Source organism: Somniosus microcephalus, chromosome 2 (genome assembly GCF_052327205.1).
Source record: "Somniosus microcephalus isolate GS21.2 chromosome 2, FLI_Smic_1.0, whole genome shotgun sequence".
Lineage (NCBI taxonomy): Eukaryota > Metazoa > Chordata > Chondrichthyes > Squaliformes > Somniosidae > Somniosus > Somniosus microcephalus.
In genome coordinates this window covers 278,135,333-278,152,184 of record NC_140988.1, presented here as the reverse complement: position 1 = coordinate 278,152,184, position 16,852 = coordinate 278,135,333, and the positions used below count along the sequence as shown (strand labels likewise).

At 46.5% G+C, this 16,852-nt stretch overlaps 1 protein-coding gene across 2 annotated transcripts in view; it reads left to right on the top strand.

Annotated features, from left to right (window-relative positions):
- Positions 1 to 16,852, top strand: part of parp8 (poly (ADP-ribose) polymerase family, member 8) — a 627,363-nt gene that overhangs the window by 418,820 nt on the left and 191,691 nt on the right. For both annotated transcript variants that reach the window (XM_085972589.1, XM_085972580.1), the window contains 2 exons: positions 14,780 to 14,846; positions 16,005 to 16,133. In XM_085972589.1, coding sequence (XP_085828715.1) covers positions 14,780 to 14,846; positions 16,005 to 16,133 — 196 coding nt within the window. The remainder of the gene's footprint in view (positions 1 to 14,779; positions 14,847 to 16,004; positions 16,134 to 16,852) is intronic.

Here is a 16,852-nt window from a genome sequence, read left to right as displayed (position 1 = left end):
AGCAACACGCAAAAAGACCTTCCTGTCTGGACTGGCATATTCCACTTGGCAGTGAAAGGAGGATAAAATTACTACCAACCCCAACAGCTGCCACAGGTGGAAGCACAGGTTCAGTGTTTGGTAACATATATAGCACACAGAGAAAATATCCCCCCTTTGTTCTTAAAATTGCAGAACTTATTAAAAAAAAAAAAAAAAAAAAATGTTTGTAATTGTCCAAAAAACATTGCTGTTTGTGGACTTCCAAAGGAACATTAGGAACATTGAGACTGTTCCGCCATTCACTTAGGTCATGGTGCATCTGTACCTCAACCCCATTACCTAACAAAAATCTATCGATCTCAGCCTTGAAAGCACCAATTGACCCAGACAGCATTTTGTGGGAGAGAATTCCAGATTTCTACTAACCTTTCTGTGAAGAAGTGCTTCCTGATTTCACTCCTGAATGGCCTGGCTCTAATTTTAAGATTATGCTCCCCCATGTTCTGGATTCTCCCACCAGAGAAAATAGTTTCTCCTTATCTACTCTATTGAATCCTTTTATCATTTTAAACACCTCAAATAGATCACATCTCATCCTTCTAAACTCAAGGGAATACAAGCCAAGTTTATGCAACCTGTCTTCATAATTGAACCCTTTTAGCCCTGGTATAATTCTGGTGAACCTGCGCTGCACTGCACTCCCACTAAGCCCAATATATCCTTCCTGAGGTGGGGCATCCAGAACTGAACATAATACTCCAGATGGAGTCTGACCAAGGCTCTATACAACTGAAACATAACTTCCTCCCTACTGCATTCTAATCTCAAAGTCTACGCAATGGCACAGTGAGATGTGATTGCATTGTGTTGTTTTGGGAAAGTTTTTCAATTCAGCTCTCTGCTCTCAACCTTTTGCCTTAAAATTACACTGCGTTTATCTGAAATTCAGCTATTTTCCTATTTTAACACAAAGGGAAGCAGATACTTCCATTTTCTTCCTTCCTCTGCCAAAGATGGTGACATACTTTGGTACAGTTATCTGGTCACTGGCAACCCTCTGGTACCTCGTCCAACTGGCCAATTTTAGTGTGCAACCCTAGGCAATGAATGCTGACTGCTTATTTAACACATTACAGCGGAGTGTGATTCAGATTGTCACCATTCACAATTTGGTTACACAGTAACCTAGTAGCAGGAGAAGACCTTTGGTCCAGCTAACCCAACTAGTCACAGTATTAAATAGAACAAAAAGCAAAATCCTGCAGATGCTGGAAATCTGAAATAAAAACAGAAAATGCTGCAAACACTCACCAGGCCAGACAGCATCTATGGCGAGAGGAAGGTAGGGTTAATGCTACCGACCAATGTTCTGACAAAAGGTCATTGACCTGAAATGTTAACCCTACCTTACTCTTTTCAGGGATGCTGAATTTGCTGAGTGTTTCCAGCATTTCCTGTTTTGATCCACTGTATTCCTTGGTACATTTCTAATAACCCTGAATCCCATTTGTTGACAAGAACCTGTGTAGTTTCTTCTTGGAAACCATTTCTTGTTCCACTACCTGGAATCGATTCCACATACTTACCACCCTTTTAGTAAAAATGTGCCTCCTGGATTTCTTAAAAGATCTAAGGACAGATTCTCCTCTCGTGACCCCACTGGGTGTCTGACAGGTGCAGCGTAATGGAGTCTCCCAGTGGAGACTCGACAATGCATTCACTAGATAGGTTCAGGTAAAGCAGGCCTTACAGCCCATTTGAGCTTTTCCTTCCAGTATAACAATTGTTCCAACATACCATTGCAGCTGGCAGTTGTTCCAAATAAACCCACTGTTCCAGGCAATCCATTCCAGCTATTGATCACGCTCTGTGTGCCCACTGACCAATCGGAGGGTCATGCACAGAGATACATATCAAATAAAAATACTGCATTATTATGCCTATCTTCTTCTTAGGCAGTCCCTCAGAACCGAGGATGACTTGCTTCCACATTAAAAATGAGTTCTCAGGTGACAGATGAGTCCAATGCGGGACCTACAGTCTCTGTCACAGGTGGGGCAGACGGTCGTTCAAGGGGCGGGTGGGTGGGGTGCTTGGGTTGACTTGCGCTTGGCTTCCGCTTGCTCCTGGCGAAGAGACACAAGGTGTTCAGCGCCTTCCCAGATGCTTCTCCTCCACTTTGTGCGGTCTTGGGCCAGGGATTCCTAGGTGTTGCACTCTTTCAAGGAGGCTTTGAGTGTGTCCTTGAAGCCTATATGCCTATACAAGATTTTTTTGCCACCTAACCAGTTTAAATGCCAAAATTTGGAAATCCAGTTGTGGAGTGGCAAATGATTGAATTGAAATTGAGAAAATCCCTATCTTTTTCCCGAAAAGGCACTGCATTTTGGTGCACCCATCTGCTGCCTTGTAACAGGAGTCAGTTGGAAGCATTCACCACTCCTGCTCAATGCCCACCAAGTTGCTCACTGCACAAAGTATTCCATTCTTAGTGTTACAACAATGTAGAACATGAACGCAAATAGCATATCTAAGTATTTAACATCCAAAGAAAATAAAGTTTTAAAACTACAATTATTACCATGACTGGAAATTAGCTGACTCAAAATGTATTATTGTATATAAGGATAGATTTATAAGTTTGTATTTTGAAATATAAGGGTAAATTTGCAAGTTTATCAGTATATCATTTAATTGTAGTGTAATTAGTGCTATTGATTTGATTAATTTAATTTAAATTAATTAAAGGGTAAGACATGGCAGGACAGCTCGGCCCTGTGGCATGCTCCTCCTGCGCTATGTGGGAAATCAGGGACACTTCCTGTGCCCTGACGACCATGTGTACAGGAAATGTATCCAGCTGCAGCTACTGACAGACTGCATTGCGGCACTGGAGCTGCGCATGGATACACACTGGAGCATTCGCGATGCTGAGGACATCGTGGATAGCACATTTAGGGAGTTGGTAAAGGCTGCACAGGTAGGAAGGGAATGGGTGACCACCAGGCAGAGTAGTAGGCACATGCAGGTAGTGCAGGGGTCCCCTATGGCCATCCCCCTTTCAAACAGATATACCACTTTGGATATTGTTGAGGGAGATGGCTTATCAGGGGAAAGCATCAGCAGCCAACTTCCTGGCACCATGGGTGGTTCTGCACAGGACAGGAGGAAAAAGAGTGGGAGAGCTATAGTGATAGGGGATTCTATTGTAAGGGGAATAGATAGGTGTTCCTGCGGCCGCAAACGAGACTCCAGGATGGTATGTTGCCTCCCTGGTGCAAGGGTCAAGGGTGTCTCGGGGCGGCTGCAGGGCATTCTGGAGGGGGAGGGTGAACAACCATTTGTCGTGGTGCATATAGGTATCCACGATATAGGTAAAAAACGGGATGAGGTCTTAAAAGCTGAATATAGGGGGCAAATTTAAAAGTAGGACCTCAAAGGTAGTAATCTCAGGATTGCTACCAGTGCCACGTGCTAGTCAGAGTAGAAATAGAAGGATATTTCAGATGAATATGTGGCTAGAGGAATGGTGCAAGGGGGAGGGATTCAAATTCCTGGGACATTGGAACCGATACTGGGGGAGGTGGGACAAGTACAAACTGGACGGTTTGCACCTGGGCGGGACCGAGACCGATGTCCTAGGGGGAGTGTTTGCTAGTGCTGTTGGGGAGGGTTTAAACTAAAATGGCAGGGGGTTGGGAACCTGTGCAGGGAGACAGAGGAAAGGGATGCAAGGCTAGAAACAGGAAGGAGAAAAACAAAAGTGGAAGGCAGAGAAATCAAGGGTGTAAATCAAACAGGGCTACAGTAAATAATAATTCTAAAAGGAATAAGATTGTTAAAAAAAAAAACAAGCCTGAAGGCTCTGTGTCTTAATGCGAGGAGCATTCATAATAAGGTGGATGAATTAGCTGCGCAAATAGATGTAAACGGATAAGATGTAACTGGAATTACGGAGACATGGCTCCAGGGTGACCAAGGCTGGGAATTCAACATCCAGGGGTATTCAATATTCAGGAAGGACAGGCTAAAAGGAAAAGGAGGTGGGGTAGCATTGCTGGTTAAAGAGGAAATTAACACAATAGTAAGGAAGGATATTAGCTCTGATGATGTGGAATCTGTATGGGTAGAGCTGAGAAATACCAAGGGGCAGAAAACGTACAGACCCCCAAACAGTAATGCTGAGGTTGGGGATGGCATTAAACAGGAAATTAGAGACACGTGCAATAAGGGCACAACAGTTATCATGGGTGACTTTAATCTACACATAGATTGGGCTAATCAAATTCATAACAATACTGTGGAGGAGGAATTCCTAGAGTGTATACGGGATGGTTTCCTGGACCAATATGTCGAGGAACCAACTAGAGATCAGGCCATCTTAGATTGGGTATTATGTAATGAGAAAGGATTAATTAGCAATGTTGTTGTGTGAGGCCCCTTGGGTCGGAGCGATCATAAAATGATAGAATTCTTCATTAAGATGGAGAGTGGAGTAGTTGACTCAGATACTCGGGTCCTGAATATAAATAAAGGAAACTACGATGGTATGAGGTGCAAGTTGGCTAGGATGGAATGGGGATCGTTACTTAAAGGGTTGACGGTGGATAGGCAATGGCAAACATTTAAAGATCATATGGATGAACTACAGAATTTGTTCATCCCTGTTTGGCATAAAAATAAAACAAAAAAGGTGCCTTAACATTGGCTAACAAGGGAAATTAGGGATAGCATAAGATCCAAGGAGAGGACATATAAATTGGCCAGAAAAAGCAGCAAACCTGAGGATTGGGAGCAGTTTAGGATTCAGCAAAGGAGGACAAAGTGATTAATAAAGAGGGGGAAAATAGAATATGAGAGTAAGCTTGCAGGGAACATAAAAACTGACTGTAAAAGCTTCTATAGATATGTGAAGAGAAAAAGATTGGTGAAGTCAAGCATAGGTCCCTTGCAGTCAGAATCAGGGGAATTTATAATGGGGAACAAAGAAATGGCTGACCAATTAAATACATACTTTGTTCTGTCTTCACAAAGGAGGACACAAATAACCTTTCAGAGATGTCGGGGAACATAGGGTCTAATGAGAGGGAGGAATTGAATAAAATCAGTATTTGTAGGGAAATGGTGTTAGGGAAATTGGTGGCATTGAAGGCCGATAAATCCCCAGGGCCTGATAATCTACATCCTAGGGTACTTAAGGAAGTGGCCCTAGAAATAGTAGATGCATTGCTGGTCATCTTCCAAATTTTGATAGACTCTGGAACAGTTCCCATGGATTGGAGTGTAGCTAATATAACCCCACTATTTAAAAAAGTTGGTAGAGTGAAAACGGGGAATTATAGACCGGTAAGCCTGACATCGGTAGTGGGGAAAATGCTAGAGTCCATTATAAAAGATGTAATAGCAGAGCACTTGGAAAACAGTGACAGGATCGGACAAAGTCAACATGGATTTACAAAACATGCTTGACTAATCTACTGGAATTTTTTCAGGATGTAACTGGTAGAATAGATAAGGGAGAACCAGTGGATGTGGTGTCTTTGGACTTTAAGAAGGCTTTCGATGTGGTCCCGCATAAGAGATTGGCGTGCAAAGTTAAAGCACATGGGATTGGGGGTAAGATACTGACTTGGATAGAGAACTGGTTGGCAGACAGGAAGCAAAGAGTTGGAATAAACGGGTCTTTTTCCGAGTGGCAGGCAGTGACTAGTGGGGTACCGCAGGGATCGGTGCTAGGACCCCAGCTATTCACAATATATATTAATGATCTAGACAAGGGAACTAGATGTAAAGTTTGCAGACGACACAAAGCTGGGTGGGCATGTGTGCTGTGAGGAGGATGCAGAGAAACACCAGTATGTTTTGGACAGGTTGGGTGATTGGGCAGATGCATGGCAGATGCATTATAATGTGGATAAATGCGAGGTTATCCGCTTTGGTGGCAAAAACAGGAAGACAGATTATTATCTGAATGGCAATAGATTGGGAAAAGGGGAAGTGCAACGAGACCTGGGTGTCCTTGTGCACCAGTCGCTGAAGGTAATCATGCAGGTGCAGCAGGCGGTTAAGAAGGCAAATGGTATGTTGGCCTTCATAGCAAGAGAATTCGAGTACAAGAGCATGGATGTCTTGCTGCAGTTGTACAGGGCCTTGGTTAGACGACACCTTGAGTATTGTGTGCAGTTTTGGTCGCCTTATCTGAGGAAGGATGTTCTTGCCATGGAGGGAGTGCAGCAAAGATTCACCAGACTGATACCTGGGATGGCAGGAATGACGTATGAAGAGAGATTGGGTCGATTAGGCTTATATTCGCCAGTGTTTAGAAGAATGAGAGGGGATCTCATTGAAACTTATAGGGGTCGATTTTTCCCGAAGCAGTCGGGAAGAAGGCGGGACTACAACTTTCGGGTTTTAGACCCGCCTACATCGACTTCCGGCCAATCCGCGCGATTTTCCCTTGATTGACATTGTTAAGAGTTCTTGACAAATGAAATATCAGTGTTTAACAGCTGTTTGAAGCTGCCAAACACTGACAGTCTGAGTTCTAACATGAGTCCTTCTGCACAGACTCAGTTAGAACTGTCACCGGCGCTGAAGGCTGTCACTTTTCACAGCCATTCAGCTTTAAGTGCCGGCTGAGTGATGCGCTCCCAACGCCTACAGGAAGAAAGGCTGTTAAGGTAAGTACAGGTAATTTAAACTTCTTTAGACACACCAAACACACTTACCTTTGCACTCATGCACCCATCACTCACCTGAACACCGACATCGCGACCCCTCCAGCGCCTTCAACCCGACGGCCCGCCTGCTCTAATCTGGCGTGGTTTGGAGCCGTCAGGAATCCCACACGACACCCCTCAAAATAGGGATTAGGCTAAAAACTGCCTGTTAAGTACCTGTTAACAGGTAGTTAATTGGCACTAATCCCTTCCCGCCTGGGGTCGGCGGGTCCCAGTGCGGGGCGGGTACCCGCCGCCTCTGAAACTTGTGTGGAACGGGGTTTTGGGCGGGATGGTGTCGGGACCCCCGAATTTGGGATTTCCCCCCCCCCCCCCCCCCCCCCAATACGCCTGAAACCCCGCCTGACGGCTCCAGGAAAATCGACGCCATAAAATTCTAACAGGACTAGACAGACTAGCTGCAGGAAGGATGTTCCTGATGGCGGGGGAGTCCAGAACCAGGTGTCACAGTCTAAAGGGGTAAGCCATTTAGGACTGAGATGAGGAAGAATCTCTTCACCCAGAGAGTGGTGAACCTGTGGAATTCTCTACCACAGAAGGCAGTTGAAGCCAACTTATTAAATATATTCAAGAAGGAGTTAGATATATTTCTTAAGGCTAAAGCGTTCAAGGGATATGGGGATAAAGCAGGGACAGGGTACTGAATTTGGACGATCAGCCATGATCTCATTAAATGGCAGAACAGGCTCGAGGGGCCGAATGGCCTACGCCTGCTCCTATCTTCTATGTTTCTATGTTTATGTTCCCAGAGTGGAGTCTCACTTGCCAGGAGCACATATTGGGAGTTCAGGTGTGCCTTTCATGCGATATTCATCCATTAAAGCCAGTAATGGTTGGAAAACTACTCTTATAGTGCTCCCACTATTAATCTTTCATATGGAGTCCCAATCTTACTTTTGCTAGACATTATACATACAGGGGGAGAAATTCGGTTGGTAGCGCCAGCGATTAGCGCCTAAAGAGGCCGAGAAGTGGGGCGCTAACCAACTAGCGCCCAGGCGCAGCGAACCCTGCGCCTCTTCCCATATTGAGTGGACTTTTGGCGCCGGCGCTAAATCTTGGTGCCCGCTCACGGACGCAGGCAGATCATGACGTAATTTCAGTGTGCAACACCTTTTTGGCGCCCTGGACCAGAAATTCAGTGGCGCCCCCCCCCTCCATTCCGCCTGGCGCTAATAAGGACAGCTTACCTGGAATGTTCCCCAGTCGCTCTCGGACTGGGGGGGCGTTCTTTAAAGGGGACTGCACTGGTATAAAAGCGGCAGCCATTTTGGGAGCACAACTTCTTAGAGAGTTTCACAGAGTTGCTGAGCTGCACTCTGAGAGCCATTTCACCAGTGAGCCAGCGCTGGCAGAGGAACTTCAGCCTTCTGACCATCACCTTGCTGCTGGTGAGCATTTACAACGGGAAAACGTTCTTGTGCGCTATTATTATGGGGGCTGCATTGGAGGGGAACGTCCTGCTGCTGAACCATCCGGAAAGGGCACAGAGATGCAGGGAGAGAGGGGCAGGCATGGCCAGATGGAGGAGGGCCAACAGACGTCGCCACATCAGACCTTACGCTGCCAGGGTTTTCCGACAGCAGTTCTCTTACTTGAACATGTTAGAGGAGCAGTGTCTCAGAAGGCTGCGCTTCAGAAAGGAGGTGGTGACTGAGCTGTGCCACCTGCTTCAGCCAGATCTGCAGCCTCAGATAAGGTGCAGGACCTCTCTGTCGGTGGCTGTCAAGATGACTGTTGCCCTAAACTTCTACGCGAGCGGCTCCTTTCAGGCCGCAACTGGGAACATAGCCAACATATCGCAGTTTGCGGTGCATTGCTGCATCCGTCAAGTAACTGATGCCCTGTTTAAAAGGAGGCGGCAGTACATCTTCCCTATGACACTGGCCAAGCAGCGGGAGCGCGCAGAAGGCTTCGCAGCAATAGCGGACTTCCCCATGGTGCAGGGCGCCATTGACTGCACGCACGTGGCTTTGCGGGCGCCTGTATTGAATCCGGAGGAGTTCCGCAACTGCAAGGGGTTCCATTCCTTGAATGTGCAGCTGGTCTGTGACCACCGACAGCTGATCCTCGCAGTCAATGCGCAGTTCCCAGGCAGCAGCCACGACGCCTTCATCCTGCGCCAGACTTCAGTTGCAGACCTTTTCGAGGCCCCGGCTCACCCAGGAGGCTGGCTTCTCGGTGACAAGGGCTATCCTCTGTGCCCATGGCTGATGACCCCGCTCCGTTCGCCCAGCACCCCTGCTGAAGAGCGCTACAATGTGAGCCATCAGGCGACGAGGAACATTGTGGAGCACACAATCGGCGTGCTGAAGCAGCGGTTCCGCTGTCTGGACCATTCCGGAGGTGCCCTGCAGTACTCACCTGAGCGAGTCTCCCACTTCGTGGTTGTATGTTGCATGCTGCATAACCTCGCTATCCTATGCACCCAGCCAATGCCACCAGACATTGAAGCACCAGCAGAGGAGGAGGAGGAGGAGGAGGACCAAGACGGGAGGGAGGCACAAACTGGAAGGGCCGTCCGTCAGAGGCTGATCAGAAGTCGCTTCTAGGCCCCTCTCACGGAATGCTTGGTGCTATTCGAAGAGCAGGAATGGAACCGTTCTGATAACCCAAAGCCTATGAAGGGCAATATGAATGTAAATAGCAGACATGGCCAATGTAAATAAAAACATTTGTTTATTTTGCAAAATGTGCTTCCTTCCAACATGACAAATCAATGGCAACAGAAAGCAAAACTAACACTCTAACACACAGGTGACTCGCACACCCGGGAGACTATCCAAAACATTACTAACATTCAGACCAGCATCCACGGCCTTGATTTCTACAATTAAGACGTCACCTTCTGCTCATTCTCCCTTGATGGTGATCTACTTCTCTTGCGAGATCGGCCCCTTCCCTCCCTGCAACTCCTCCGTAATGGGACCCCAGTGGCTGCATCAAGGCTGGGAGAGGCCTGCTGACTGTCCAAAAGCGCAGATGCCCCTGAGTGACGGCCTGGATGACCTCTGGGCTTGGAGGGCCCGGATGCTGACTGCTCCAACTGTGCATGGGTGGAAGCAGTCTGTCCTGCAGGTGGTGGCAGCTGCAGTGGAGACGTGCCAGTGGTGGCATGAGGAATGCTGTCATCCTGAGAGCGGACACCTGCTCTGTGGTCGGCCGACACACTGGCACTCTGACGGTGTAGCACCGCAGCATGCGCACCAATCGGCTGGTCCACAGATTGCTGGCCTGCTGTGGTGCTGCAAGGGCCCCGGGTAATCCTGCCTGATCCAGCGAGGGTGGCAGCAGTCAGTGGTCGCGTGGCCTCAATCTGCGTCTGCATGAGACCAATGAGTGACTGCGTGGCAGCACTCAGCACTTGCGTCCTTTCCAGTGCTTCGGTGAAGGCCGGGACAGTCCTTTCCAGTGCTTCGGTGAAGCCCGGGACAGTCCTTTCCAGGGCTGCCCCGCAGCCCTGGACAGTCCTTTCCAGTGATGTCCCGATGCCCTGGACAGTCCTTTCCAGTGCTGCCCCGAAGTCCTGGACAGTCCTTTCCAGTGCTGCCCCGAAGTCCTGCGCACTCCTTGCCTGTGCTGCGCCGAATTCTTGAACACTCCTTGCCAGTGTCTCGATGGATTCAGGCATCCTTGCCACTGCAGCCATGAGCTCAGTGTGCCTGAGCCGAGCCTGGGCGCTCATTTCTGCGAGGGCACGCACCTCTTCTGCGCTCTGTGCAGCAGCACTCGCGGCCTGACTCGCCCCCCGAGCTTCCCTACCCCCCTTGCATTGCTGCAGCCCACTGGGTCCTGAAGCTGGTTCCTCCTCAGAGCCTTCCCCCCCTGCTCCCCTCCAGGGAAGTAGTCTCCCCAGTCTGCAGATGGGCTGGCTCGCCTGAGGGTGGTACGGATGGTCCGGCTTCCTCCTGCTCGTCACCTCCGGAGTCAGTGGCAGTGGCAGCTTAAGGGCCCGGCTCCCGAGCTGGTGATGCAGCATCTGAAAGCAGGGAGGTTCAAGAGTGGCTTTAGCAAAAGGACAGGGTGGCAGCAAGGGATGCATGAGTGCTGCAATGCTCTGACTTGGGTCCAGAGTGAAAAAGCATGCTGGTGGGGGGAACAAGTGGAAGGAGAGAGTTCAAAAAGGTGATGACCTTACCATCACTGTGCACAATGGGGTCGGCAGCTCCAGTGGTGACAGGACCAGTCATCCGGCTTCCAACAATCTGGTGGACTCGTTCCTCCAGGTCCGTGAGTGTCTGCAGGTGAGGCCGACCTCCTCCGGTACGAAGCTGCTCCCTCCGGTTCCTGGCCAGCTTGGCCTGCAGGAGAAAGGATGGGAAGTGATGATACATTATGCCCTGAGCTGACATCACATGCCCCCCATGGTAGAATAGCCCTTACATTCTGCCCTGAGCTGACATCACATGCCCCCATGGTAGAATAGCCCTTACATTATGCCCTGGGCTGACATCACATGCCCCCCATGGTAGAATGGCCCTTACATTATGCCCTGAGCTGACATTACATGCCCCCCATGGTAGAATAGCCCTTACATTATGCCCTGAGCTGAATGTGCGTGTGTGTTTCCAGAAAGGGCCATGGGTGCTGGCTGACAGATGGCCATTGGGGCTTCGCGCACCCTCTGGCCATAAAGTCAGGTGCAGATGGAGGGATGAAGATGATTGGGAAAAAGGCACTCACCCTAACGACCCGAGTGAGGTCGTTGAACTTCTTCCTGCATTGCACAGGAGTCCTGGGCACGATGCTGCTGGAGGTGACTCTTTGACAAACTTCCCTCTAAGCTCTGCGGTACTCGCTCTGATGAGGCCTCCTGCCATTGTCGGGGTACAGCACAGCTCGCCGGCGCGCCACTGCACCAATCAAAGCATCCAATGCCCCATCGGTAAAGCGCTCCGCTCTCTGCCTCACCCTCTCCATCTGTTGAAAGTTTGGAACGCCACAGAATGCACAGCGCCGATTTTTGAGGCCTACAAGGCGCAGAGTGTGGCAGCTGATCCTAATTGACCCGCCCCTTTAAGAGCTGGCCGGCGCCAGCATGTCTCGGGGTAATCGATTGTTGACAGCACCTGCGCTGCGCCCGGCCGCCGAGAAATTGAGTAGCGCCGCCGGGTTAGCGCCTTAAGAGTCCCGTGCAGCGCCTGATTTTACGCCGCAATCACCTTGAAGGGCACAGCAACCCACTATCGCTCGAGGTGGCGATAAGTTGCGCCTGGCGATAAAATTTGCGCAGCGCCAATTCTAGCGCCCCAAACGGGGCTATACCGAATTTCTCCCCCACAGTTTTTAAAGACCTGTGCAAAGGTTTTCCTATGTCATTAAACCTTTATTGAACATGATTTCAATAGGATGGCATTCAGCTAACATTGTCTATTCTGAGCACATGAAATATTTTGAATTCCATTAGATCCAGTTGATCTATAATTTGTTAAATGTTAACATGAAATGCCATATTAGTGAAACATTCTAGCGCCATACCTATATATCCTATCAAAATGATGTACTTGTTAGAATTAGAAATGCTTCTCTGGCTTTGGAAATGATGTGGGAATTCCACTAACCACCTACATCACTGGAGCAGAAGGAATGCAGATGTTTTAAACAATATGACAATTACTGCTCCTAAAATGTGAAAAATCAGCCTAAACTGTTTCTCTTTTCCATTTTCTTCCTTCCATTTGCTTTCCTGCATTTAAATTTTTCTTCATATTTTCTCCTTGTCTGTTTATATCTCTTTTTTATTAATTGGCCTCAAATAATAAGCACTTACTGCATATCAGTGCTGTGAAACTTTACAGTGGGGAGGGAAGTTCAGTTCTTGCTTTGCTTCCTGTAGCTATACTGTGAATCAAGGGTTGTTATCATCCTATAACCCTAGGAAGTGTGTAGATTTTAACAGCTACAACCCACTGAATTTTAAAACCCAACATCTGCTCTGCCGTTCTTTCAACCTTCGTCCTGTTCTGCATTATGGACCTTGTCACTTCACCTATATCTTTCAATACCTCTTCCTGTCATATAATTCCTCCCCGTCCCACGTGCCCGAGCCCCACACGCAGGCACATATCAATTTCTGTCAGAAGGACAGAGCCAGTAACACTGGGAACATTTGAGGTGTGAATTTTTTAGTCATAAGTCAACCACACATGTGTAACATCGCCTTGTGCCAAAATGTTGTTTGTACTCCACTCAGCTGCCACAGTAGGGGTGAGATGCTGGGAGTGGCCTGGAACCTGAGTGAAACTGGCTGGTGGTCATACCGTGTGGTCATTTTGTTGTACAGTTGAACCACATGGGAAAGCCGCCAAAGAAAACATCTGACAAACATTAATAAAAACACCAAAGATACCAATTAACATAGTTAAGGGTGTTTTTACCTCACTGTCATATAATAACATGTCTGTGCTGAATCATTTCTTTTTTTGCTTATTGCTCATTTATGAAGCCAGAAAGATTCACATTTCCTTGTCTTCCATCCTATCTTTTAAGCATTCACTTTTACCTTCCTCCTCCCTTTGAACAATATCTACTGTAAATACTCACCTACCTTGCAAGGTATTTCCCCGCACATGCACGATCTTCACTATTGGGATCTGTGTACATGCACAAAAACCATGGTCCACATTTTAGAACTGTTTGCATTGAATATAAAAACGAATTAAAAGAGAAAAGGCCTAATTTCCTTCCCATGCTCCAGGTGTTCGCTCCTTTCACATCCCACAAGAGCCACATTTAATTTGAAAGAATTTGTCACCCAAAGTCTTCCACCGTACAAATGTGTACTATTCACTTCTATCAGTACTGTGCTGATACTTCAAAATCTTCCCGTCATTATGCTCATGAAATTCTAGTATTACTTTTTATTTATTCATTTTTGAGATATAGCTGTCCCTCGTTGTCTTTGAGAAGGTGGTGGTGAACCTCTGCAGTCTGTGTGAAGGTGCTCCCACAGTGCTGTTAGGTGGGGAGTTCTAGGATTTTGACCCAGCAACGATGAGGGAATGGCGATATATGTCCAAGTTGGGCTTGTGTGTGACATGGAGGAGAAGTTGGAGGTGATGGTGTTTCCCATGCACCTACTGCTCTTATCCTTCTAGGTGAAGAGGCCACAGGTTTGGGAAGTGTTGCCAAAGAAGCCTTGGCAAGCTGCTGCAGTACATCCTGTAGATGGTACACACTGCAACCACGGTGTGCCAGTGGTGGAGGGAGTGAATGTTTAAGGTGGTGGATGGGGTGCCAACCATCCTGGATGGTATCGAGCTTGACATTTTAAATTTGACTCTGCAGCTACAGAACCTGTATCCCCAAGCATCTTCTCCACCATTAATAACTTTAACAAGGCCTTCACAAACACAAATATTTATTTTATTACTAGCTTTTCACTAATGTTTGTAAATCTAGATCTGGAAGGGTAGATATAGCTAAACATGGACAAATAGTCCATTTGTGTTTTCGATCAATATTGTAAGCACTTATGCTATTTCATTAAAATTAACAAACAGGAAAGTATGGCCCCGTGACTCTCACGGCTGTGCATGTAATAGTATGTTTCATTAGAAACAAAGGGGCAGCATGGGCTTTTACGAGAGGGGAAGGAGCGAATAGAATGTTCCATTTACAGGTATGCACATGATAAATACATTAGATTTTGCCACGCTTTGTCCCATTTATAGATGTGTTAAATACAAGAAAAAAGTAGTGTCCATAAGGCTTTGCTGACCTATAAGCTCTGAATGAATGAGCATAGCTTTATTCTCTTGTGTGGCAAACCCAATGTCCCACTGCTCTTTATCCAGGACCATTTCCATTTAAAGTACTGTATTTAACAAATTCATTCCCACAGGTCCTAATTTACTGTAATTGGAGCTGTGACACAGTGATCATTCATTCCCAGTTAGTGGGCAATTAAACCAGTCAGTGTATATATAAATAATTTACAGAAAGACAAGGCATCCAAAGCCTTTAAGAACTCTTTATTTCTAACACATTAAAGAATATTATGCTTTTATTCATGTTTTCCTAATAATATCCTTTATCTCTCTCCTATAATTTTACAGTTCCAACAGTTGATGTTTTCCAGACATCAACAAAGGATCGATTTGGACTGGGACATCAATTGAAAAAGTAAGTCTTTCAGAAAAATTATAAGATATTTAAAGAACAACAACAGTCTGCATTTCCATAGCGCCTTGCACTGTCAAAGGTGCTGTCTTGCAGATGAATTGTTAAACAGAGGTCCCGTCTGCCCTCTCAGGTAGATGTAAAAGTCCTATGGCACTATTGTGAAGAAGAGCAGAGGAGTTCTCCCCAGTGACCTAGTCAATATTTATCCCTCAACCAACACCACTAAAACAGATTATCTGGTCATTATCACATTGCTGTTTGTGGAAACATGCTATGTGCAATTTGGCTGCCACATTCCCTACATTACAACAGTGTTTACATGTCAAAAAGTGCATCATTGGCTGTAAAGTGCTTTGGGACATTAAGGCCATGAAAGGTGCTATAAAAATGCAAGTTTTTTTTGCTGCATTAGAAATAAAATAGAAAATATTAACAGGTCCCACTGGCAGCACTGAATGCCACATGCGCCCATTTTGTTCCGGCTATAAGTAGGTGGTGCTCTCTAAATCTACCCATTTTCACATTGCCAACCTTTACAGAAGCCATTGGAGAAGGTCTGCAGTTCAGAGTATGAGTTGCAGTTGCACCAGTGTCACCACTGGCACTCCGAAACCTACCCTACAATGTGTGTGGTGGATCCCAGAGTGCCAGCGCCTTTACGTATTGCAGAGCTGCAAGTGAGATCTCTAGTAACAGAATGCTCATTCACTGGAGTGGCCTGCAGCACAATTTGTTTGTCAAGCAAGGCAATATTTTAACTTTGATTATTATACAACAGAAGTAAAAGCAGCTATTCAGGTTTTTTTTTTAGCTGAGATGAGAGTCTGTAGAACAGGAATTTGAAGGATGTCTCCAGATTTCTAGTGGAGCAGATGACAAGTCCCAATGAGCTGCTCACACAGTAGGAGTGAGTCAGCTCAAGGAAACTTGCATAAAATGAAGTCCGATTTACTGATACAATTACTCATAGTGAATGAATGGACGCCGGATGTTTCAGCTGGAGTGAGTCTGTCTGGGCCACACAAATAAATTGCCAGGCTTGAAGCTTGAATAATGCCTTAATGAGCTGGAACTGAATTGTCATTCTGGAACTATAGGGACTAACTCATACTTCATTCGTTCAGCAGATTTGACATTTCTATTTTATTACTCTGGCAGAATTATGCAGACATTTGTTACACACCAGTGGAAGCAGAACAGCAAGGAGAAGCTCAACTGTCCCCATGGCAAAAAGATTAGTGAGAAGAAGGTGAAATCCCCTCTGCACATTTTTTCATCGTTGCGCAGGTAATGTGGCGAGCTTCAGGATAGGCTATCTCCACTGGCATTAGTTCTACTCGAAAGTGGACATTGATTTAACATTTTGTGACCACAAACTCAACTTAATGACCATTCTGTCAGCATGTCGGAGTACTGGCCTCACAAAGCACACTTAAATGTCAGTGTTTTTTTCACCATTTTTCAAATGTACTTTTAAATCATATGGGTTAATAATTGGGCTTCTGTCCCCTTGCTTTTTTTTCTTCCAAGCTGAGCCCCTTAAAGTTTCAACACAGTTTCAAGCAACTCTTGGTTAAAGACAGAATCAGAACTCATTCAATGCACAATTGGAGGAGGGGATCTTGCCAAAACCAGAGGATTGATATAAATGCTCACCTGACTACAGGCACCACACTTCTATAACCACCCCCACCCCCCACCACTTCCTCCCAGTGCACTTGTTCCTGGGCGTCTGCTCACACAGAGAACCAAAATATCGAAGTATTTGTAGATCAGGTTTTTGTGCTTAAAGTGATGCAGCTTGTGGTAAAAAATGGGTCTTGTGTCGGCTTTTGCTTTAGTTTTTTTTGAGCTTTCAGTAACATTTCAGTATTGGGGAATTTGAGGAATATTGGAACAGTAGTAGGCCATTCAGCTCCTCCAGCCTGTTCCGCCACTCAATTCGATCACGGCTGATCTGCACCTCAGCCCCATTTACCTGCCTTAGCTCTGTATCCCTTGATACA